The sequence below is a fragment of the Loxodonta africana genome, chromosome 5 (assembly GCF_030014295.1).
Source record: "Loxodonta africana isolate mLoxAfr1 chromosome 5, mLoxAfr1.hap2, whole genome shotgun sequence".
In the NCBI taxonomy this organism is placed as follows: domain Eukaryota; kingdom Metazoa; phylum Chordata; class Mammalia; order Proboscidea; family Elephantidae; genus Loxodonta; species Loxodonta africana.
Window position 1 is genome coordinate 118,918,877 of NC_087346.1, and position 26,992 is coordinate 118,945,868.

The window sequence follows — 26,992 nt, forward strand, 5'->3', positions numbered from 1 at the left end:
AATTTTAAATTTTAAAATTAAATGTTAATGTTTGTTTCATAAACCCATAATGTCATTAAATGCTATCGTTGTTAGATGCTGTCGAGTCAATTCAGACTCATAGCGGCCCTGTGTACAACAAAATGAAACACTGCCTGGTCCTGGGCCATCCTTACAATCGTTGGTATGTTTAAGTCCGTTGTTGCAGCCACTGCATCAATCCATCTTGTCGAGGGTCTTCCTCTTTTTCACTGATCCTCTACTTTACCTAGCATGATGTCCTTCTGCAGGAACTCGTCCTTACATAGTTGTAATGATATAACCAGTCTCAGACATTTTTTTAAAGATGAAATGACTTACTACAGGGCACATTCAATGACATTCAGAATGAAAACAAAAGTTTCCACATTCTAGGATCACGAGAAGGAATTCACTGTCCTTTCCTACTTGTATTCATGTAGGATCAGTGAACACCCCAAGTATACATACTGCTTACTGATTGCAGAGTTGATTTTACTGGCATGGCATTATGTTTACTCCATATTTTTAACCCATTTTATGAAACAAACAACTATCACACTACCAAACACTTGCTAGCATTGTGCCCTTTCCCCCTTTGGAATAGTTTTTTAAACAAATGAAATTATTGAGGGATTTATTTTAATTGAAGATTGAACTTTCCTATACATTTCCATTCAGTTCCCATAGCAACAATTCAAATCAGACAATCTGTCTCTAAATTACTTGTTATTAGAATTCAATTTCATGTCTCTGTTGAAACTGAATAATGTCAAATAATGGCCTTGAGAAAAAAAAATCTACCACAACTAATTGGCTATGAAAATAGCTTTAAAAACATCCAGCTAATTTAAATTTATGTCTAAGCCTTAAAAAAGCAATTGTGTCTCTACTGTAAACAACAAGAGTGACCTAAATGCATATAAATTCTTTTATGTGAATAAAACTCCTTTGTAAGAAGTAGATATTACTTAAATTATGAACTAATTATGAAGAAAAAATCCAGCTTTATTTTATTTATAGTCATCTTATTCCAAAAAATATTTGAAACTGCAAGCATAAGGTTAAAATGAGAAATGTGCATGGAGGACAAATGCTGTGGTGGGGGGATCTTTCAAAAGAGTTAATTAAAAAGATGTTAAAATAATACCATGCCAGGTCTGAACAGTGTTGTCCTATGGCAAACCTTTATTTTTTCACCTGAGGCCATGTGACCATCACGGACAAGAAATGTTCCTGAGAGGTGATTATACCACAGGTAGGGAAAAAAACAATTATAAAGGTTGTTTCTGTATGAGTGTTTTTGTCCACTCATAGAACTCTCTATTGTGTTGAATAGGGTAATTGTGTGTAATGATGATGACATTGACAAGGATACCATTTACTGAGTGGGTATACCCATGGGTCAATCACTGTTTTAAGTGCTTAACTTCCATTAACTCATTCGGGGCTCACATCAAGCTCATGAGGTAGGCAGAACTGATCTTCCTAATATTTTAAATATCTATTCTTGGAATTCTCCCAAATTCTCTGTTTTCTCTAACGAAAGAGAAAGCTTTAGGGAAAGTATTGTCAATTCTTCACAGACTCACCAACTCAACTGAAGGATGGGGTGAGGAAGAAGGTAGAGGAAAAAAAAATCCTAAATGTTAAGAAATTAGTAATAAGGATAACTGCATACAATATGTGAATGTGCACATTTTTTTTTTTTTCTCCCAGAAACTGTAGTTCCCTGACTGGAGCATTTACAGCAACAGTCTTCAACCATTGCTTAAGGTGTGAAAGACCAACTGCTGTAGTGTGACAAGTTGGGCAGTCCTTAAAACTCCACATACTCTCCTTCCCTGTGCTCTTCTACTGTTAAGACCATAGAAACTGATCACAACAATACATCTTCAACACACCCTTATTTTCTCACTAAAAAAAAAACACTATCCTAGGTCAATTCATATCCATTATCCTCCATACTCCACCACTTATCCGTCAGTTTGTTGTACTGTGGTGGCTTGCACGTCGCTGTGATGCTGGAAGCTATGCCACCAGTATTTCAAATAGCAGTAGGGTCACCCAAGATAGACCAGTTTCAGCGGAGCTTCCAAACTGAAACAGGCTAGGAAGAAGGACATGGCAGTCTATTTCTGAAAAAACTGGCCAGTGAAAACTTTATGAATAACAGTGGAACACTGTCTGATACAGTGCCAGAAAATGGATCAGTAGTTAGAGAATATGCCCTTGGGGAGAAACGATGTCAGAGATCACATGACAGAATTTTACAAGATCAAAAACTTATTCATTGCAAATATCTTTTTTCAACAACATAAACAGCCCCTATGCATGTGGACCTTTCCAGATGGAATACACAGGAATCAAATTGACTACATCTGTGGAAAGAGACGATGGAAAAGCTCAATATCATTAGTCAGAAAAAGGCCAGGGGCCGAGTATGCATCAGACCATCAATTGCTCACATGCAAGTTCAAGCTGAAGAAAATTAAAACAAGACCATGAGAGCCAAAATACGACTTTGAGTACATCCTACCTGAATTTAAAGACCATCTCAAGAATAGATTTGACACACTGAACACCAATGACCAAAGACCAGATGAGTTGTGGGGTGGCATAAGGGACATCACACATGAAGAAAACAAGAAGTCATTAAAAAGACAAGAAAGAAAGAAAAGTCCAAAATGGTTGTCAGAAGAGACTCTGAAGCTTGCTCTTGAACAAACAGAGCAGCTAAGTGAACACAAAAAATGATGATGTGAAAGAGCTGAAAAGAAGATTTCAAAAGGTAGCTTGAGAAGACAAAGCAAAATACTACAATGACATGTGCAAAGACCTGGAGTTAGGAAACCAAAAGGGAAGAACACGCTCAGCATTTCTCAAGCTGAAAGAATTGAAGAAAAAATTCAAGGTTTGAGTTGCAATACTGAGGGTTTCTATGGGCAAAATACTGAATGATGCAGAAGCATCTAAAGAAGATGATGGAATATACAGAGTCACTGTATCAAAAAGAAATGGCCCACATTCAGCCATTTCAGGAGGTAGCACATGATCCAGAACTGATGGTATTGCAGGAAGAAGTCCAAGCTGCACTGAAGGCACTGGTGAAAAACAAGGCTCCAGGACTTGACAGAATACCAACTGAGATGTTTCCACAAATGGATGCAGTGCTGGAGGTGCTCCCTCATCATGCCAAGAAATCTGGAAGACAGCTATCTGGCCAACTGGCAGGAAGTGATTCATATTTGCACCCATTCCAAAGAAAGGTGATCCAACAGAATGTGGAAATTATCAAACAATATCGTCAATATCACACTCAAGTAAAATTTTGCTAAAGGTAATTCAAAAATGGTTGCGGCAACACACTGACAGGGAACTGCCAAAAATTCAAGCTGGATTCAGAAGAGAATGTTGAACAAGTGATATCACTGCTCATGTCAGATGGATCCTGGCTGAAAGCAGGGAATACCAGAAAGATGTTTATCTGTGTTTTATTGACTATACAAAGACATTTGCCTGTGTGGATCATAAATTATGGATAACATTGCAAAGACTGGGAATTCCAGACCATGTAGTTGTACTTATGTGGAACCTATACACAGACCAAAAGGCAGTTGTTCAAATGGAACAAGGGGATACTGTGTGGTTTAATGTCAGGAAAGATGTGCGTCAGGGTTCTATTCTTCCACCACACTTATTCAATGCATATGCTAAAAAAAATAATTCCAGAATCAGGGCTATTTGAAGAAGAACGGGCATCAGGATTGGAGGAGGACTCATTTACAACCAGCCATATGCAGATGACAACCTTGCTTGCTGAACGTGAAGAGGACTTAAAGCACTTACTGATGAAGATCAAATACCACAGCCTTCAGTACAGATTATACCTCATCATAAAACAAAAATCCTCACAACTGGACCAATAAGCAACATCATGGTAAACGGAGAGAAGATTGAGGTTGTCAAGGATTTCATTTTACTTGGATCCACAATCAATACCCATGGAAGCAGCAGTCAAGAAATTAAATGATGTACTACACTTGGCAACTCTGCTGCAAAACCAACCAAAAACCAAACCCAGTGCCATTGAGTCGATTCCATCCAACTCATAGTGACCCTATAGGACAGAGTAGAATTGCTGCATAGAGTTTCCAAGGAGTGCCTGGCGGATTCGAACTGCCGACCCTTTGATTAGCAGCCGTAGCACTTAACCACTACACCACCAGGGTTTCCACTCTGCTGCAAAGATGTCTTTAAAGTGTCAAAAAGCAAAGATGTACTTTGAGGACTGAGGTGGGCCTAACCCAAGCCATGGTATTTTCAATTGCCTCATATGCGTGTGAAAGCTGGACAATGAATAAGGAAGACTGAAGAAGAACTGATGCCTCTGAATTAGGGTGTTAGCGAAGAAGATGGCTATGAATTGGAATCAACTTGATGGCAACGGGTTTGGTTTTGTTCAGAAGAAGGAAAAAATCTGTCTTGGAAGAAGTACAGCCAGAATGTTCCTTAGAAGCAAGGATGGCGAGACGTCATCGCACATACTTTGGACTTATCAGTCTCTGGAGAAGGACATCAAGCTTTGTAAAGTAGAGGGTCAAGGAAAGAGAGGAAGATCCTCAATGAGATGGACTGACCCAGTGGCTGCAAGGATGGGCTTAAGGACAGCAACGATTGTGAGGGTGGCGCAGGATCCGGCAGTGCTTCGTCCTGTTGTACAAAGAGCCAGAACTGACTCAACAGCACTTAACAACATTATCTTCCATGCTGTTGAGTCAGAACTCCCTATATGAATTATTGAGTGCACAGCTTGCTACAGTTAATAAGAACAGTATTCTATATGCCTACAAATACCCCCTTATATATAATCAGTATGTGTCATAATAAACCCACATAATCCGATGTGTCCTTAATAAAAAGCTTCCTTTCATCCTCCTGTCTTCTGTATCAGTACTGTACCAATACAACTACTTTCACCAATTTCCATGAGCAAACCTGTGGACAATTGTAAAATTTATACATACGCTGCGAAGTACAAAGTTTGGAGAAGCCCTGCTTCAAAAGGCAGTAGATCTGAAAATCTTGAATAGAACAGTCTAGGCCACTGCTCTGCTTCTTAGTGACTGTAGTAACTTAGGGCTTAACACATATATCCAGGAGAAATAATACATGGGGTTTTTCTTTCATAACTCAATGAAAATGTGACACACTATACAGTGAATCTGAACTCCAAGGCATATGGCAGAGCCATTGGAAAACAGCAACATATAGAAAAGCCTCCAACAATAAGGGATAAAGCAAAGAGCATATGCCGGTCTGCTTTTCAAAAAATACATACCATAGTATAATTGTGAGCCACTTTATGCAAGTCTGTACAACCTTGTGCATCGGCAAAAGAACGAATTCCGAGACAGTTGGATGGGTGAAGCTGTTTCATTAAAAACTTACAACATGCTTCCACAACCTGTGAAAGCTGAAGAAGGCAAGCTGTAGATAACAGGCACTCAATATTATCTTCTTTTAATTCAAGACGGCCTTAGTGATAAAAAGAAATTCCATTAGCTATGGAACTATACTGAACTGAGCTTATAAAAGAACAATGTTAACAGTGATATTTCTAAATAAGATATTCGCTCCATGTATTCTAGACTTAGCTGGTTTAAGACGTTCCAAAAAGAAAAAAAACTGAATGTGAAAAAAAGATTATTACGTCTTCACAATTTCTACTAAAATAATAAATAGTGTATTTTCAGAATTTTTAAATGATGCATTAATTAGCAGTTTATGTCTGCTATGCATAACTTCCAAGTTTTAAATGCAGTAATTTAAAAACGTTATGAAATTCATCTAATTATATTAATATTTTTTTAAAAATTCAAAAGTTTAATTATTATAACCATTGAAAAAGATTTAATATGGGGATTTTAATCCATACTGGTATCATCAGAGATGATTAGAAGAATTAACTGTTGGCTGTGGCATGCTATATTCATAGCAGAAATCTGAAATCTAATAATATAACATAAATCTAAAAGGTTTTAAATTTACATTTACAGACTTATTACCTGTATATGCGTACTGAATCAAGGACCATAGTGAATTTGGTTCTACACCTTCCATTTTTATTTCTTCTTGTCTTGCTTCTCTGACATCATTAGTAAACATGGCAGCAAAATAGTCTGAGACAGAGGAGAGCACCAATCTGAGAACATATCAGAAGAAAAAAAAACCTCAATGACATTATTAAAGTTGATGTTCATTAATAAATGCTTCCGTTAAAGGAATGTGTTACCCACAGAAAGTGCAGGATGCTGGGAAATGCATTTTAAGTTTGACAAATTGCTTTATGCTTCACTTCCTTCCTTGGAATAATAAATTACTATTATGGAAACTTTTCTGCTGAGGTAAACGGTTTACACATTCACTATTCAACTATCGCTTTATAACATCCAGAAAAAAAGCTACAAGCATACAGCATTGATTCGATTACACAAAGAAAGAAAAAATGTATAAGTTAGTTTCTCTTTACAGTTATCTTTTGAAAATAACCTAAGTTATTTAAAATTTAATCACAGAAGTAGTGAATATATGGAAGGCATCTGACAAGGACTTTAACAAATTCATGTTTTAACTTTTCTGATAATATTTGTATTATTCTCTATTATTACTCTAATTATAATGCTGTTATAAACTATAATATTTTTTGTAATATACTATAGTATATACTATTTCTGTCCATAAACAAAAATAAGTTATGAATATATATATGCATTTCTCATTTGATAATATGTCTTAGAGATATTTCCATGTCACTATGCTTATACAGAATTACTTTATTCCTTCTTTTAAAGAAATAAAAATTACAGATTCAGCTAATAGTTGACGCTCCCTTTGCATCCCTCTCCAATTCCAGTCTCCTTACTCCCCAGCTTTGCCGCTTGCTCTTCAAAGTACTGTACCAACTTGCACGCCCACTAACAGTATATAAGAGTTTCCATTTCTCCACAATATTGTTAGATGTTAAAAATTGTGACAACCTGCAAAGTGTTAAATGATATCTCATTGTTTTAATTTTCATTCACCTGATTACTAGTGAGATCGAGGGGCATTTCAAATGTTTATTGCCCACTCAGGTATCTTTTTTTGAGTACTGCCTATTCATTTCACTCATACGTTCAACAAATACTGATGCACACCTAGTAAGTACTGAACACTGTTCTAGGCACTTGAGATACACTGGTATACAAAGTAGACAAAAGATCCCTTTTCTCTTGGAGTCTTACATTCTAGAAGGGAGGGAGACAAACAGTAAATAACACAATTCTATAGATATTAAAAGGTGGTAAATGCTATGGGGAAAAAAGCAGCATAAGGGGAGTGGGCAGTAGAGGTTAGGCTTAAATGGGTAGTCTTACTGGAAGGTGATGCTTGGGCAAAGATTTGAAGGAGGTACTTTAAATACTAGCATTACATTCAACAAAGTGAGATGCTCACCCAATATGACTCTCATCTTACAGCCATTCCAAGGACTACAATCACTGAATGGAATGATGGGAAGAAGCACCCATAATACTTACATCTTCTCTCTCGCTTTTTTTCACCCTTTAGTTAAAACAACAACAAAACGTGCTACAATTCCACAAAAGTGGTTGTGCTGGGACTGAAAGGCCTGTCCCCAAAAAGTCTATTTCTCACCACTAGGCCATGCTGCATCTCCAGAACAAGTATAGTGAGTTAAATGGAGTCCCCCAAATCTGTGAATATGAACTTTTTGGAAAAAGGCTCTTTGCAGATGTAATTACGGTAAAGATCCTAAGATGCAATCACCCTGCATTATCCAGGTAGGCCTTAACTCTAATGATAATTGTCTTTATAAGACACACAGAGGAGAAATATACAGGGAGGGAGAAAGAAGGGAAGGCCATGTGAAAACGGGGACAGAAAATGGAATTATGTAGCCACAAGCCAAGGACCACTGGGAGCCATAAAACACTGGAAGCAAAGGATTCTTCCCTAGAACCTTCAGATACAGTGCAGTCCTACCAATACCTTGATTTTGAACTTCTGGCCTCTAGAACTGTTGGAGAATAAATTTCTGTCGTTTTAAGCCACCAAGCTTGTGTAATCTGCTAGGCAACCTCAGGAAACTAATCTAAGAAATGAAAGTATATTACCACTTTGTTCCTTTTTAGGCCGGGGATCTGTTTTCTACCAGTTATTATAGGCTGGGAATCTGCTTTCTACCAACATAATTTTTATGGCAAATTTTCACTAAAATTAAAAAAAAAGGATTGTCTTAATATAATCTGTCAAAAAATAGAAAATTCAAGTGAGTAACAAAAGTAGGTTTTTATCTAATGTGTTCCTGAGGCAAGTATTTCATCTTTCCTTCATCGTCATTCAACAAGTATTTACTAAGCACTACAAGTGTCTCAAAGAACTCATATTTTAATGGGATTTGAAAAAAGCAACCACAGTGATATGAGAAAATTCCACATTTGTATTTTAGAGCAATAGTGGCAGGCAAGCGATGAAGTCACCTGAGCTAAGTGCAAATGCCTTCTGGTAAAGAATTTTTTCAATAAATCACATAATATCCACACAAAAACACTAAGCAACAATCAACAAGAACGAAGTACAACTATATTAACTGACACACACTAATATTCAAGTTTATTATGATGCAAAAATAGAAAGTGGCAAAACAGTATATATTTATGTTGTTAAGTGCAGTAGAGTTGGTTCCAATTCAGCAACCCTATGTACAACAGAATCAAACATTGCCTCCTCTTGCGCCATCCTCACAATAGTTGCTATGTTTGAGACCATTGTTGCAGTCACTGTGTCAATCTATCTTGTTGAGGGTCTTCTTTTTCACTGACCCTCTACTTTTCAAGCATGATGTCCTTCTTCAGGGATTGCTGCTGTTGTTGTTAGGTGACATTGAGTCAATTATGACTCACAGCAATCCTATGTACAACAGAATGAAACACTGCCTGGTCCTGTGCCATCCTCACAATTGTTATGCTTGAGCCCACTGTTGCAGCCACTGTGTCAATCCTTCTCGTTGAGGGTATTCCTCTTTCTCACTAACCCTCTACTTTATCAAGTATGATGTCCTTCTCCAGAGACTGGTTCCTCCTGATAATACTTCAAAAGTACTTAAGATGAAGTCTTGCCATCTTTGCTTCTAGTGAATATTCTGGCTATACTTCCAACTCAGATTTGTTCGTTCTTCTGGCAGTTCATGGTACATTCAATATTCTTCTCCAACACAATAACTGAAATGCATCAATTCTTTTTCGGTTTTCCTTATTCATTGTCCAGCTTTCACATGCATCTGAGGTAAGTGAAAACACCATGGCTTGGGTCAGGCACACCTTAATCCTTAAAGTGACATCTTTGCTTTTAAGTACTTTAAAGAGATCTTTCACAGCATATTTGTCCAACGCAATGCAATGTCTGATTTCCTGACTGCTGCTTCCATGGGCATTGATTATGGACCCAAGTAAACTGAAATCCTTAACAACTTCAATATTTTCTCCGTTTATCATGATGTTGTTTATTGGTCCAGTTGTGAGAATTTTGTTTTCTTTATGTTGAGGTGTAACCCATACTGAAGGCTGTGGTCTTTGATCTTCATCAGCAAGTGCTTCAAGTCCTCTTCACTTTTAACAAGCAACGTTGTGTCATCAAAGGTATCAGTTCTTCTTCAGTCATTGTCCAGCTTTCGCATGCATATGAGGCAACTGAAAACACCATGGCTTGGGTCAGGTGTACCTTATTCCTCAAAGTGATATCTTTGCTTTTTAACACTTTAAAGGGGTCTTTAGTAGCAGACGTATATAAAATAGGATATATATGAGACTATGTTTTTTAAAAATAGAAATTAAATAATTATATATAGTTTTTATTAGGTTCGTACATAGAAAATATCTGGATGAATAAAAACAATACACTATTAACAGGGGTTTTTACCTGTTGTTGTCATACTGGGTAGGAAAGGCCAAGATATTAAGGAGAACAATATTAGGTTTCTGTCTTGGGCAATAAAAGGATGCTAGGGTGCTGTGAGTCTGAATCGACATGATGGCAACAGGCTTCTTTATTTTTTGGTATACGCTGAGAGTATATAGAAATGACAGCTAGGGGCAGGTAAGGTAATGAGTTCAGCTTTAAAAATTTTAAAATTTTAGGTGCCTCTATGAAATTTAGGTTGAAATATCTGCATAATAAATCCATATTCACAACATGGACTTTCTGTCAGAACGTAGTAGCATCTCAGTAAGTGTTTGCTGACTGAGTCACCGAAAGCTACAAGATCAAGTACAATTCTTCCTAATGATTTTACTTTCACTTTGGAGGGTTTAAAAAAAACCTTTAGGACTGAGTGTTAATTAGGTTGGGATGGCATAAAAAATCTTTGGGATCATAGTGGTGATTAACAATGAATAGTTTAATACAAAATTACCAGACAGAAAATAACTATTCTTTACTAAGGGGTTCTCTTTTCCTTTTTTTACTTCAAGAAATAATACTTCATTTGTGTTAAAGGCTTTTGTTCCCTAGCACCACTGCTTTTTATGCTTTTTGGAGGTCAACAAGTAGAAGCTGAGATAGATATGCCTATTTCAAAACTCATAAGACTCTTAGCCACTTCATTCCACCATCTTTTTGCTTCTAAATACCCACAAGCTCTAATTTCCACCGAGTTTATCTGAAATTATTTGATAGGTAGACCATGGCATAAAAGATGCTTATAGTAGTTAATATTTATAACAAACAATACCTACTGCTTAGGAGCTAATGTGTTTTGCTTGTGTGCTTCTACAGAGGGAAAAAGACCTCTTGGGGTCATTTAATGCGTAATAATTTCATATGTACCATTTTCTTTGTGGAAATTCAATGAAATACCCCTTTACAAAGCATTCCACCATCATAATTAGTTAGAATGTGTTACCTCAACGTCGAGAACTATCAAGGAAATATTTCACACACACAGAAATTTAGAAAACAATTACCTGTGAGCTGGGATTCTGCGGTCACCAGCAACTAGAATTACATCACACAGCTGTTTATGTCTCAAATAGTTTTCCATCTTTTTAAATGTTTGCTCAGCATGATTAAGGGCCTGGAAAAATTCATCTGATGAACATGGCTCCATAGTATGGCAGGATGATAATGTCTGACTACTATTGGAAGTCCTGAAAAGAAAGAAAATACACATTTTGAAATAATAGTACCACATTAAAAAGATCCATCCTATCAAAGTCCTTTTAAAGCCTACAAATGTAATAAAAGTAATTGATACTAATGTATAATCATTCATCATATTTTCATCTTTAAAAATCCATGATGGCTCAAGTCACATGTGTGTCTTGTAAACACCGTGAGTGAATGTGACATCCAACTGCTAGTTACTAGCTACCTTGTCTTATTTGAGGTCTCATCTAGTCAATACATCATCTCTGCTGAGAAAGAGCCAACCTATATCCCTGCTGATAGTCATAATCTTCTAACATTATATTTAAGGGTATGAGAGATCATTCTAGTCTCATCTTTGAAGATAGGAAGGCAATTAAACCATTTTGGAAATACAAATACAGAACAACCTTTACTTAAAAATGGATTATGTTCCACAGCTCATTTATAAAATAATTGTTTGGAATATAAATGTATTGTCATAATAACAGTGTTAGAAACAGTTCATTTGATTCCCTGGCAAGACCTCAAAAGCCCAAGTAACCTATAACTTGTATTATAGGTTAAAGCAATATGATGGGCTAATCCAGAAGCCTAAAAAATTATTTGAAAATTCTAAATTGTAATTTGAAGTATATGAGTTCTATGTTTTCATCTTATTTACTGTTGAAAAAGTAAAAAGGCTAGGACTAAGAATAAAGTCTTGAGTCCACATACCCCCACAATCTTCCCTCCAGGAAAACTTGAATCAAGTAATCAACATCTGTTGGCTAGTTATGCAGTTAGCTACAAAACCACCAACTGTGCCATAACCTAGCTCTCATTCCTCATCAGATCTACTTTTAAGAATATTAGGATTCTGACAAATGCTTTGTTGAATCAAGCCACACTAGATCTTAAGAGCATTTTCTTAACTATCAAAAAAAAGAAAAAGAAAAGTTGTCAGCTCTCTTAATTTTGAAGTAAAGGGAAATGAAGTCAAAGGAGATTAAATGCCTTGCCAAGAATGAATGACTAGCAGTCATTCATGGCAGGGATGGGGTAGAAACTGTTAGGTGTTCACCCAAACCTTTTTTCTTTTTCTCCTGTAATATAGCAGCTAGAGTATATTTCCCAGCCTCTTCTGCAAATAGGTGTGGTCTTATGATGAAAATGAACTATGTTCCCTCTAGGCTAAGGTGGCTAAGAGCAGATGAGCCTTTTCCATGGTCCTTTCCCTAACCACTGGTTAAATGTAGAGGAATGAAGATTTTTTTTTTTTTATTAACTTTCATTGAGCTTCAAGTGAATGTTTACAAATCAAGTCAGACTGTCACATATAAGTTCATATACACCTTACTCTGTACTCCCACTTGCTCTCCCCCTAATGAGTCAGCCCTTCCAGTCTCTCCTTTCGTGACACTTTTGCCAGCTTCCAACTCTCTCTATCCTCCCATCCCCCCTCCAGACAGGAGATGCCAACACAGCCTCAAGTGTCCACCTGATATAAATAGCTCACTCTTCATCAGCATCTCTCTCCTACCCACTGTCCAGTCCCTTTCATGTCTGACGAGTTGTCTTCGGGAATGGTTCCTGTCCTGGGCCAACAGAAGGTTTGGGGACCATGACCGCCGGGATTCCTCTAGTCTCAGTCAGACCATTAAGTATGGTCTTTTTGTGAGAATTTGGGGTCTGCATCCCACTGATCTCCTGCTCCCTCAGGGGTTCTCTGTTGTGCTCCCTGTCAGGGCAGTCATCGGTTGTGGCCGGGCACCAACTAGTTCTTCTGGCCTCAGGATGATGTAGGTCTCTGGTTCATGTGGCCCTTTCTGTCTCTTGGGCTCTTAGTTATCGTGTGACCTTGGTGTTCTTCATTGTCCTTTGATCCAGGTGGGTTGAGACCAATTGATGCATCTTAGATGGCTGCTTGTTAGCATTTAAGACCACAGACGCCACATTTCAAAGTGGGATGCAGAATGTTTTCATAATAGAATTATTTTGCCAATTGACTTAGAAGTCCCCTTAAACCATGGTCCCCAAACCCCCGCCCTTGCTCTGCTGACCTTTGAAGCATTCAGAGGAATGAAGATTTTGATGAAGGAAGACCTAAACTATACACATGGAAGGTCAATCAAACAAGAACACTCATATAGACTATACTCACAAGAACACTCACATTGGACTTAGGATTTACCTGTTTCAGAGGTTAGTATTACCTTGACTAATATCTATCCCTACCTAAGTCCTCCCAGTCCAGCATGTTTTCAGCACCATATATATTTGTACACTAAAAAAATGACCTTAGAGGATAATTGTCAATAATGACAACAGAGGCAAAATGTATATTATCTAGAAGGGATGTGTGGTTCACTACAAATATTATTGGTGTAATGACCTAGAAAATCCAGTTTAATATATTCTACCTCCCATTTAGGATCATTATTACAAAAATGTGTTTAGTAATATGTAATTATATGTTGTTTGTATAAATAAATGAGAATTAGATACTATTTTAAAATCTAGGAGAAAGCATAAGATAAGCAAAAGCAAATAATGGTGGATTTGATTAATAATGATTTAAAGATTAAAACATTTTTCAACAAAATTATGTTTTACATTGTCAAAACACTGACAATTGATTATAAGAATATTAGTGATTAAAATTTTTTTTAAGCGTAAGAGAAGAGTAGGATGTTTAATTTTCATAAGTCATAGATTCTTGCAAGAACAAGATAAGGTAAACAAATACAACACTTCTTTCTTAGGTTCCTATGATTTTTATCACATTACTTATGCATCATAGTAATTGTCAGTAATGATAGACAGTGAGTTACCTGAATTTTTTTTTTTTGAGTGATGAGTCACCAGACCCAAACACAAATACCAATGTTAAATTTTGGAAGAAAAACAATAACTTTATAATACTGTCGTCACTAAGTTATTAGTGATGTCAGTATAATAAAGTTATTAATGATGTCTAAGTTATTAGTGATGTCGCTATAAGACCACTTAATGAATAGACCACCTCTTTTCTTGTCAAGAACTTTCAGGGTGTTTTGGTTTAGACTAGTGCTTCTTCAACCTCTGGCATATATCAGGATAACCTGGGGAGCATTTCAGCATCTGTATGCAGGGCCTCATTCCCTGAGATTGATTCACTAGGTCTGAGGTGAAACCTAAATATCGTATTTTTAAAAAATCCCTACAGGTGATCCTAACACATACCATAGGCTGAAGACCACTGGTACGTCCTTTCGTCAAGAAATGGATATATTCTCAAAATCAGCAGGTAATGATATTTAACAGGTTCAAAACACTGAGTTACACATTAAAGACTTTACTTCAAATGTATGTAAACTAAATTTCTTCAAATAGTTTAAATGAACTGGTGGAACTTAATGGAATATTTGTTATTTTCAAAACGAGCACAAAGGTAAAAGCATCAAAATTGTTTATACATATACACATTAACAAAAAGCCAACTTATGCTTCTAACATAACATTTCAAACTTCTTTATCTGCTCTCAAGGCTTTAACTGCTACTGTATGTTAAAAGAACATATTATTTCAATGTGACAATTAATTCACTGAGATATCTAGGTATACAGCAACCACTTCCCTCTGCTCCGAATGAAGAATCACAAGAAGTGCAGGCTTCTGCTTTGCGTCCTGTTGAGAGCGAAGCCATCCATTCAGAAAACGGCATGAGAGAGGACCAGGGCTACGCAACAGACTTCAAACGCTGCACAGCTTTCTAGCATCTCTTGTGTTGTCTGATTTTTAATTTGGGCTTTGTACGCATATTTTTAACAATGCAAAAATTTACTACACATCCACAGAACTCCAGGATCTAAAGCATTAAAACAATTATCTACAGCATTTTTACATCTAGAAGAACTCTGTACAAACCGTTTAATTCAACAACCATATTTTGCAAATGAGGAAATCTGAGGATCAAAAAGGCCAACACGAACAGCTAAGAACACACAAGCAGGGAGGCTACAAAGCCAAGATCAGGAGGCATTCAGAGCGATGGCCAAAACCACTCACAAAGAAATGGAAATCCTTCCTTATCTTTACCCTGAGGCACCTGCAAGCACAAGGACTAATGGTATGAAGGAAGGATCTTGGACAAAAGTCCACTGCTGGATGACTCTCCCTCAGCTCGGTATAAGAGAGCAAGAGTCTCTTAGAGGTTTCCATGGGACAAAGACCACTTCTCTGTCCCTGGCGAATCAAACTGCTTTTAATACTCTAGCTCTGTGTAACTTAAAATGTTGCCACTTCCTTCTTTTTCTTTTCCTATTATACGCTTTGATGTGCATGTGTGTGTGGGGTGGGGGAGGGGTTGAATTGGAGAGGTATGGTGTACTGATTAAGAGCATTTTACTAAGGTTCTAGAGTTGGCTGTCTAATACAATAGCCACTAGCCCCATGGGTAAAATTAAATAAAATTAAAAACCCAGTTCTTTAGTTGCATTACCATATTTCAAGAGCTCAACAGTCCCACGGTGCTAGTGCTACCAAAGTGGATAGTGCAGATATGGAACATTTCCATCATTACAAAAGTTCCACCGCACAGCGCTGGTCCACAGTCTTACAGGTCTGGGTTCAAATCTTGCTCTGCCACTTATGTGTATCGCTCTGAACAAGATATCTAACCTCTCTAAGCCTCACCTTCTTCAACAGCAAAACAAGTAATGCAGTACTTTCTTGGAGCCGTGGTGGCACAATGGTTAAGACCGTGGCTGCTAACCAAAAGGTAGGCAGTTCAAATACACCAGCCGAACCTTGGAAATCCTATGGAGCAGTTCTACTCTGTCCTATAAGGTCGCTATGAGCTGGAATCCACTCAACGGCAGTAAGTTCCTGGTTTAGTACTTTCTTTCAAGGGATCCCTCATTGAGGATTACTAAAGAACGCATGCGTACATCCCAAAACCCATTGCCGTCGATTTGATTCCGACTCATAGCAACACTATAGGACAAAGGAGAAACTGCACCATAGGGTTTCCAAGGTACAGCTGGCAGGTTTGAACTGCTGACCTTTTGGTTAGCAGTGGTGCTCTTAATCTATGTGCAGATAGCCCTAGCCAAAGTAAGTGCACCATCAAGTTAAGCTATGGTTAATAGAACTTTGTTTTTCACTGGACGATAGGAAGGACTTTAATCTGTCTTTTGTCCTTATGTAATGCTGTTTTTTGTTGGTTGGTTGGCTGAGTGACTGTCTTTTTATAAGGTGATCTGCAGCATTCTCCATTTTTATAACTAAGTTTCATACTTCTTACTTAAAAAGACTTTCAGTAAACCCAGCAAACATCCTAACCCACAATACAAATGTCTGGAAATAGGCTATTTCTGGAGCATTTACAATATATTTCTCTGTGATTTCTACTTGACGTTTTATATGATAACAGAGGAAACCCGTCTAACACCTCGGTTTTATTTATATGTTACTAAGATGGTAAATCATATTTCAAAGAATTGCATGAGATAGTTCAAATCTTCTTTTATAGCAGACTTTCACTGTAATTAACCATGCACTGCTGAATATTCCCAGGCTACAGGGAAACATTTAATTCCCAGCTTATGTCTCTGCAGCAGGCAATGAATTTATATAAAAAAAATTTTTTTTAGATACATGCCTAAACATAGAAAGAAGACAAGTATCAAACAGAATCAAGTCACCAACTATTTACAGAGTAACTCCTAATATACAGCACTGCACCAGTAATTAGAAACTGTGGGGAGCCAAAGAAATAATTTTGTAGGGAAGGGATTTGGAGCTTGAGGAGTCCAGTCCATAAAATGGAAAAAATTAAAGCGCAACACGAGACACTACTGCAAACCCTTGTGATTCCTCAGCTTACATACACACACACACAAACACATGATATGCACCAATACACCTTTTTTATTATAAGCTTCTTAGATTTCTTCACTTTCCTCACCATAATTTGCATTTGGCTTTTGTAATAGAGTAATTTTTCAGAAGAAGTTTTCAGAATTACTTCCCAAGAATTGTACTGTACGTGATTATGAGTAGAAAGCAAAGCTTCATTGAAACCCTAAACAGTCTGTTTGGCTCACTCCCTAGATTAGTGATTTACTCCTAGCCACCTGCCTCATAGTTTGTGGCATTTAGAATTCATGTCTTAGCAAAACTGCAAATTACTGTCATGAATCTTTTGGCATCTTTTATAAATATTCAAAACCACAAATGTAAAATGAGAATGCAAATTGCTTAGTATAGGCTAAAAAGCTAGCAGTCTCTAAATTTTTTGATGAATACCATTTTCAGTATACTGTGGCACGTGCCCAAATATATGTATATTTACTAATTTATAAAAGATACAGGTATCATTATACAAATATTATTTACATTAGAAAACATGGGCAAAAACAGCTTTAAAGCATAGGATAAAACATAAATAGAAGTTCTAATATCTCACCATCACGCCACTGGATCATCTCGTGCACTCCCAACAGGAGTGTAATTGCTATTGGTATATAGAGAAGGGAAAGGTCATATGGACTAGTGTTAGGAAAGGCAACAAGTAGCAGGTGAGATTTGAGATGTATCTTTGAGTTTAGATGGGTGAGGAAGAAGAGGAGGAAGGAGTTGGGGTGGGGAAGGGGTAAGGAGAGGGCACTGCAGCTGTACAAAGAGAAATGACAAGAGCCAAGGAAAAAGAATGCCTTCACCTCTTTCCTTTTCAAGACCAATATTTTTTGGTTTGGGAATTTATGAGTTTTCCCTGGTATGGTGGCCAGAATATCTAAGGTGAAGAGAGTTAAATGTCGTTTATTAGGAATCACATTTTCTAAAAAGCTGAATTGGCAAAAGTTATGTGATAGATATACTTACAACAATGAAAAAAAAAAGTAGATGCTGAGGCTACTTATGTACAGCCAAAAATCTCATGGGATTTGATTCCTTGTTTTGGAGCAATAGGGTTATGGTTTCATGAGCTATCCCAATTAAATGGCCTAATAATGTGTTTAGTGCTTCTGTTCTACCTCCTAGGTTGTTTCATAGTACCTGCTGCCTTAAAAGCTTGCAAGAGGCCATCCAAGGCATGACAATTGGTCTCTACTCACTTGGAGCAACAAAGGAAGGAGAGTCAGGAATAGGAGGAGGATATGGGTTTTTTTTTGTTTTGTTTTATGGAATGTGTGCCCAATTACCTCCGTAAACAGCTGCACCCTTTGCCATGAGGCCAGAGGAACATGAATCATGCCTGACTACCATTACTGAACATTTTGATCAAAGATTTTAAAGAAGAATCCTGATCAAAAGAAGAAAAATGCAGAAGAGAATTTCAAATTCTCATGGACTCTAGACTTTCTGGAGGCATAGCGGCTGTAGTTTCAACTACTGCCCTGAGATAATCTTTAAACCTTAAACCAAAAATAGCCCCGGAAGCCATCTTAAAATCGAACAATAGTTTAGCTTAACTAGCAAGAAAGGTCCGTCTTGAGCATTATGCTCTTATAAGATTAAAAAAACAAAACAAAACACATTTTCTTAAATAATAATCAGTGGAAAGAGGAGGGATCAATGGCACTCTTATACAATGCTGGTGAGAATTAAACTAGTTGTAATCTTCCTGAAATGACTTTGAGAATACAAGTCAAAAATCTTAAAAATGTGCACACCCTTGGGACTTTATCCAAAGGAAACATCATCTCTATGTACAGAGCTCTACCTACAGGGAAGGTTCATCACAGGTTGTTTCTAATAGGAAAAAAATTAGCAGCAAATTAAAAAAAAAAAAAAAAGGAATACTGACTAAATAAACACAGGCATGTCTGTTCCTGGGAGTATGACATAGTCATTTTAAAAGATAGAGGAGGGTATTTGGCAACATAGAAGCCTGTTTTAGTGGACATTTATTGTTTTGCCTTTTTATAGTAAAGAACCTATCTGTACCTTTTGGGAGACTACACATTCTTCAGTTCAGTCCATGTGGCTTGGGCAGAATGGCCTGCACAGGAGTGAGCAAGGGACTGAGCCCTGGCCAGTAAGAGGGCCACATTCTTCTGGCAATAATGATGATTGATTGGGGTGGGCACATGATCCAAACAAGGCCAATCAGAGCCGATCTCATGATGTTTCTTGGCACTGTGGGAAAAGAGTCACTCTTTTTCCATTGGGGTTGCTAAGGTGATAGAAGGTAAACTCAGGGCTGCCAGTGGCATTTTTGCTACTACACTGAGCGCCTGCCTGAGATAATGCCATCACAAAAGAGATTAGAGTCTAGAAAGAGAGAAAATTGATTTCTGGTGTTATTTGAGTACCTGGCTCCAGCCATTTCTAAAGTTAGGCTCTATCCTCAGGCTTCCTACTTATATGAATGAAAACATTTCTAGTTTTTGCTTAAGTCAGTTTTAGTTGGGTTTCTGTCATTTGCAACCAAAAGAGCCCTAACTTTAATATTCTCAATACATTGGGGTAAAAAAGCAGGCCACAAAACAGTATGTACAATAAGATTCAGATTATTATTTTAAAAACCTTATTTTATTACATGTGCACAGAGAACACCTGCAAGACACTCTTCAAATTGTTAAGTCATTATTTGGCGGTATTCATGTGATTAACCACGGCCCTCCCCACCACCACTTGGCCGATTCCAACTCATAGTGACCCCATAGGGTTTCCAAGGCTGCATATCTCTATGGAAGCAAACTGCCATATCTTTCTTTCATTGAGCGACTGGTGGTTTCGAACTGCCCACCTTTCAGTTGCAGTTGATGGCTTTAACCACTGCACCAACCAGGGCTCCTTATTCATGTAATTAGTAATTTTTATTTTTCTGTTTTCATTTATTTCTATTTTCTAATGCCTCTATGATAAAAATATATATTATGAATATGGAAAAATTAATTTAAAAAATCAGATCCAAAGAACTTTGAAAAGTTCTATTCAGCTGTCCTCACCTCTTGCTATCCATTGTACTCCAGATCCATTCTTTTCTTCTCTCATAGCAATAAGTTTTAGCTGGACACATTGCTACTCAGTTAGAGACTGCATTTCCAAGAATCCCTTGCAATCAATCAGCTGTGGCCATGTGACTAAGTTTTCACCAACAAAATATCAGGAGAATTAACACATGCAGCATGTGTCATTTACTTAAGTCCTCCTTTTCGTCTCTTTGGCCCTTCCCATGGGCTGGAATTCAGATGGAAAACTGAGTAAGCTTCAAACCTGCAGAAAGGGTAACAACCTATAGGATGGTTGAGAAACACCATGGAAGTAGCTTCGCTTCACAAGGTCTCTGAATGAATTTGTGAAGCAGAGATATCTATCTGCTTTGGGCTACCTGCCTACCTGTTAGGTGATAGAGAAATAAATTTCTATCTTGAGTCACTGTATTTTTTATTCTCTTTGCTCTATTACTTTAGCCTATGCCCTACTAATATATCCCTAAAATTAAATGACTAAATTATTTGTCTATGTGCATGTAAGCGTATATATAGGGGGTATGTTTCATTGTTTTATGCCTAATATATCTAATTCTAAAAATTTCAAACCTCATTTATCCAGTTCCAAATGGAATAAAAATAAAACAGTTAAGATGCAAGCAGTAAGTGGCATAAAGACAGGTTCTTCTGCCTTAAGAATTTGGAGTTAAAAAAGGACAACTGTGCAACTGTAGTGCCTATCCTTTTTCCCAAGCTGATTCTCCAGCTCTCCCAGCAGTTCTGGAAACAAGTATGATTACAATAAGTTCCTATTCTGTTTAAATCGGCCAGTCAATTTCAGTCGCTTAAAACTAAGAACTCTTAACTGATACAGGGTACAGATAGGCTTCAGGGGGTTCATGACCCCCCCCCCAAATAATGACTGTAATAATTTGGTTATGCCTCAACATAAAGAAAACAAAAATCCTCACATCTGGACCAATAAGCAACATCATGATAAATGGAGAAAAGATTGAAATTGTCAAGGATTTCATTTTACTTGGAACCACAACCAATGCCCACAGTAGGAGCAGTCAAGAAATGAACCTACATATTGCGTGGGGCAAATCTGCTGTAAAAGACCTCTTTAAACTGTTGAAAAGGAAAGATGTCACTGTGAGGACTAAGGTGCACCTGACCTAAGCCATGATATTTTCAGTCTCCTCATAGCGACATGAAATTGGACGATGAATAAGGGAAGAGTAAAGAAGAACTGATGCCTTTGAATTATGGTGTTGATGAAGAATACTGAATATACCATCGATTGCCAGAAGAACAAACAATTCTGTCTTGGAATAAGTACAGCCAGAACGCTCCTTAGATGCAAAGATGGCAAGACATCATCTAATTTACTTTGGACATGTTATCAGGAGGGACAAATTCCTGGGGAGGGACATCATGCTTGGTAAAGTAGAGGTCCATGAAAGGGAGGAAGACCCTCAATAAGATGGGTTGGCATAGTGGATGCAACAACGGGCTCAAGCATAGCAATGATTGCAAGGATGGTACAGGACCAAGCAGTGTTTTGTTCTGTTGTACACAAGGTCACTATGAGTTGGAACAGGGTCACTATGAGTTGGAACCTAACAACACTTCTGTGGTTAAGAGCATGAAATCTAGATCTTAGTTGTTTGGATTCAAAATACAGTGATTTTCAATTGTCAAAGTCAACATCAACAGTGATAAGACATGTTGATGGTATGTACTTTTGACATGATGTGATGAAAAAGGTATTTTACATCTCTGATATTCTTCCCCAAAATCCATAACCCCAGTCTAATCATGAGAAAAACATCAAACATCTGACCAATACTCCCAAAATCATCAAGGTCATCAAAAACACGGAAAGTTTGAGAAACTGTCACAACAAAGAGGAGCCTAAAGAAACATGATGACTAAATGTAATATGGCATCTTCAACACCATCCTGGAACAGAAAAAGAACATTAGGTAGAAACTAAGGAAATCTGAATAAAGTACAGACTTTAGTTCATTGTATTGTATCAATACTGGTTCATTAACTGTAACAAATGCACTATATTAATAATAGGGGAATCTGGGTGTGATGCACATAGGAACTCTCCATACTATCTTCTCTATTCTATAAATTCAAAACTGTTCTAAAAAATAAAGTTTATTTTTAAAATATATTACTACTTCTAATCTTGAGCAAATTACTTAGCCTTTCTGTGGCTCATTTGCCTCACCAATAAAATTAGAATAAAAGCAACCTGGCTCAAATTTTTTTTTGTGAAGACTAAATGAGTTAATATAGTAAAGTGCTTAGAACAGCTCCTGGCAGATAATAAGTGGTCAGTAAGTATTAGCTATTAATATTCTTGAGTATTTGTAAAGTACAGTAACATTTTATACAAATTGTTTAAGAAATTGGTAGTCTGATACATAAAGTAATAAAATCTAACTTTATAGACAAATTTTGAAATAATGAGATCCTCCAGTTAAAAACACATCAAAAATGACATAATTTCAAAGCTGATAAGTCAAGTGAAGTGTAAATTGTATTTGTACTACTGGCACATGGTGGGCGACTTTAGCTAGTAAACTTAGTGGCCCTAGTAAGTATACATCCTGAATTAAGGTCTTTAGGAATGACTGCTCATATAAAAGTGTTAAGTACTACAGCTGCTAACCAAAAGCCAGCAGTTTGAAGCCACCAGCCGCTCCTTGGAAACCCTATGGGGCAGTTCTACTCTGTCCTATAGGATCGCTATGAGTTGAAATCGACTTGACAACATGGGGTACTACTCTGTTTCTTAGGGTCTAAAATTCCTCATGGTGTAATAAAACAAACTTTGTATTTGAAGACCAAAATGACTCAGATGACTCCCACGGAGATAAGATGGCTAGGTTATAGACCCAAGGTCAAAGTTAAAAAAGATCAGAAACTTATATGTCACTTGGATGGGTAAAAAAAATGTAGCAGCAGAAATTACCAGAAGTCTAAGGCTCAGGCAGACATTTCTCCTAGCCAAAATACAACTGATGAAACATATTACCAACATACGATGCCTCTTAACTCCTGATTTAAACTGCCCAGATATACTGTGGGTATTGTGATTCTGAGTATGCAAAACCACTCAGCTGTCACCTCCTTTGTAATAACTTAAAATTTCAATCTAAGTTCTGAGATCTATATAAATATTATGACTGCTTAAATAAATTCTCAGGATAGTATATCCATTTTCCCATTATATCTTTAATATTTTAAGATATCAAGCTAGAATATACTAAAAAAAAGTTCACTATATATTTTATTATTTGAAAATACCATATAAGAAAGATTGTTTCCAAGTTATATAAAAAAATTTGATGAATGTCAGTGTAACTTCTTTTGACATTAACAGTGATAAGCTTTGATTTATTTACAACAGAAGGGCAACTACCAAGAGATTGCTCACTTAATCAAAATGCCGATAGCAAATAAATGTATCCTATGACAGAGATCAAAGACTCAGAGCCAGAGATTTGAAGGAAGATGGCAGAATTAGATACAATTTAATCTAGAAAAAAATGGAGAAATAAAATTGTACACACAAATGACATTTCTAGAATGTCTATTTCTTCTTTTTGTGTAACGTGTTAAGATGAAATTTTCAAATCACTGGGAATATTAACTTGTCTTGACGTATTTCCTCCTCTTCTATCAGATATCAGAGATATTTCCTTTCAGTACATTTTATTTTTGAGACATTTTAGGAATAGCCTGGTTACTGCAGATGTGAATCATTTACTCCCGTCTTCTTTGCTTTTTAGTAATCTTCTTAACATTTTTTTTAGGTTTTTAGAATATCATTTTCTTATTTTTTATAATTTCTAAAATGTCAATTTTACATTCTTAAGGAATGCACGTAACAATCTCTCAGTAAAAAAAAAGCATATTTTTTCTTTCATAATGAATATCCCACTAAGATGATATTTTAGCATGGATACTAAAGAATAAATTAATTTCAGTAATCATTGGTGGTGCAGTGGTTAACTGCTCAGCTTCAGTGGCTCCACGGGAGAAAGATGTGGCAGCCTGTTTTCATAAAGATTACAGCCCTGGAAACCCTATGGGGTAGTTCTACTCTGTCCTATAGGGTCGCTGAGTCAGAACTGACTTGAAGGCAATGGGTTTGGGTTTTAATCATTAGCTATGCAAACTACCTTTGTTGTAAAGAGGTAAATTATAGTGCCAATCTCTCCAACATTATGAAAGGTCTCCAACATTATACCCATGTATAAATTTTATATCATAGATGCGTTACCTCTTCAGGTAGCAGACATGTTAAGGTCTTCATAACCTATGCTGGTAAATGAACGAATGTTTTTCTTTTCTAATTTTAGGAAGGAATGTTAAAATAGTCTTGATACAGTATATTGATTTTCAAATGGAAACATGATTACTCTTTGTTGTCTCATAAAAGGATAATCCATGAACCTTTTACTGTATAAACCATTCTCTTTAAGGAAACAAGTCTCCAAATAAAATATAAAAAAATGAAGCCACATTAACTCAACTGATCACCAATTAAAATTATTAGTGGCTCCTATTCCCTTAAGATCATGTCAAATCATCAATTTTTTTTTTAATGTTTAAATAAATACACTATTTACCTACATAAAGATATTCTCCTCTCTCCCTTACACAGATGATTACAGATGACTGGTCTACATTAACTATCATTCTAACACTACACTTCAGAATTCCATATTCTCAAGGTTAAAAGAGGAAAAGGTGGTAAACATCCCCAAGTAAGTGACACTTGAATATATGAACTTATTTTGTCTCAATTCCTTATGATGCCTATATTAATACACAAGTTACAAATTACAAGTGTTATCAAATCCTGTGAAGAAATTTTTAAAAAGAATCCAGTAATCAAACTAGATAAACGAGTTACTTATGCCTTGAAATATTTCAAAATAAATATTTTCAACTTAAGATGAATCAGAAAGGTGACTTTCATGCTTTAACTTGTTACATAATACGTTATAATAGTTTAAACTAATAAAATCCATTTCAAAGATAAAGCCAGATCTCAAGGGTAAGGATGGATAAAGTCATTACAAAATTACCAATTTTTTCCTATAGTCTCCTCTAACTCATTTCCACTTCTTCTTGCTCCCTTTCCACCACCTGACCACATCTAGCCCCTCTATGTTCCTTTAAACACTCCTGAAAGAATGTCCTTCATTTGCCTGAACAGTCAGCACAAATTTCAGTCATAGTGAAGGCAACAACAGTTAGTAGCTGTCATTTTAGAAAAAGACATGTTACTGTATTCTCTGTATTAGTGTGGAGAGCTGCAACATAGACAGGACAAAGAGAAATAACCATAAAAAAATATTATTGACAATGACAATGGCGGAAAAAAATTATTGACAACTACAAAGTGCATCTCCTTGTAAAATCTTTAATTTTCGTTAAAATTAAAGATAACTTTATAATCTGTTGTAAATTAAAATGTCCTAAGATTTTATACCACAGAAATGTCTTCTATAGTTTTGTTATGACTATAGAAGGTAAATGAATGAGACAAACCTAAGGCAATGATGCATAAAATTGCTACTATAAATTATTTTTAAAGCACAGCCAGATCTATATATGGAACACAGAGTATGTAAATATGAATGCTATCTGTTGTCTTTATAATTTTACATGATTAATATTACACTATTTTCAAAAATCCTAGCAAAAGTACCACATGTCCATACCAAGATATTTTAAGTGCATGTATGTAGATGTGCATCTATATAATCATTGATTTTAAATAATACTAAATTATCTTAAAACATCATAGAGACAATCCCCCAACCCATTTCTAACAATAAGAAAATAATCAACCTGCATGAACTGGAATCAGATTCATTTTCTTCTTCGCTAGTGCCATCATCCACTTCTGGTCTGTCCAGCCAATGTGCACCGCCACAATCTTCTGTTGTAAACTCAAATGCAGGGACTTCAGAGGTGGATGCCATTGGCCAAGAAGGTGAATTCTGAAAATCCAGTTGGCTGGACCTTCGGTAACCAATTGAAGCCAAAGGCAATTGCAGGTTACATGGATCTAGAAACTTTCTCCCACCATTTGCTCCAGTCTGTCCTCGATTCCAAAATTCTCCCTGCTGGCTGTCAACTGCAGAATTAGGAGATGATGCTTGATGGCCAAACCACCTCCATCTGATTTTCAAAATCTGCTTCACATCAAACTCTTTACGAGAACCAGACATCCTCAGAGAAACCAAGTGATCGTCTAGGCAACGGGCAAAAAGCACTGCACACAGATTTGTGCATCCAACCAAGACAAGAGAAGTATATGCCCTGCTGTACACAACAAACAGATTTAAAAGAAAATAAATCACATTCACATATACATTTGCTTTTATACCAATATATCACATTATAAGGAACAAAGGATAGTGAATAAAGATGAAACACAGTGGAACATTCCGTTCAATGAGAGCAAACTCTCATCCACCTATCCTGAAGCAGCCAGACCACTTTCCTCGGCTCTCCTTTCCCATACTGACCATTAGTGCTCACAAACACTGACAGCATTCATTAAAGTCCTTTCAAATGCAGAACACCACCCCCTGTTCTTAAACCACAAATGACAGAGACAGAAGCACTACACTATCCCCCAGCAGAATCTCCGTCTCTACTGATTATATTAACTCTTTTATTGCTGAAACAAATTTATTCTAGAGCATTTTCCTTTGTACTTTAAAACTAAAATGTTTCTGTTTTTCATACTAAATTTCTAGATGAGTAACAAAAAACAACAGTTTTCAAGAAGCATTTTTTTAATTAGATGAGTTACAGTGATTTTCAAGCTGTGCTCCTGGGAT

General features: G+C 36.6%; 1 protein-coding gene across 9 annotated transcripts in view; it reads right to left on the minus strand.

Moving 5' to 3' along the window:
* The window catches only part of KLHL5 (kelch like family member 5), a 96,475-nt gene that overhangs the window by 44,575 nt on the left and 24,908 nt on the right, over window positions 1–26,992 (minus strand). For 6 of the 9 annotated variants that reach the window (XM_064285939.1, XM_064285936.1, XM_064285935.1 and 3 more), the window contains 4 exons: window positions 25,992–26,468; window positions 11,022–11,204; window positions 6,066–6,202; window positions 5,339–5,535 (listed from right to left, as the gene is read on the minus strand). In XM_064285939.1, the coding sequence (XP_064142009.1) occupies window positions 5,339–5,535; window positions 6,066–6,202; window positions 11,022–11,204; window positions 25,992–26,374 (900 nt within the window). In that variant the 5' untranslated portion in view covers window positions 26,375–26,468. The remainder of the gene's footprint in view (window positions 1–5,338; window positions 5,536–6,065; window positions 6,203–11,021; window positions 11,205–25,991; window positions 26,469–26,992) is intronic. The other 3 variants (XM_064285942.1, XM_064285941.1, XM_064285940.1) reach the window with 2 other exon arrangements.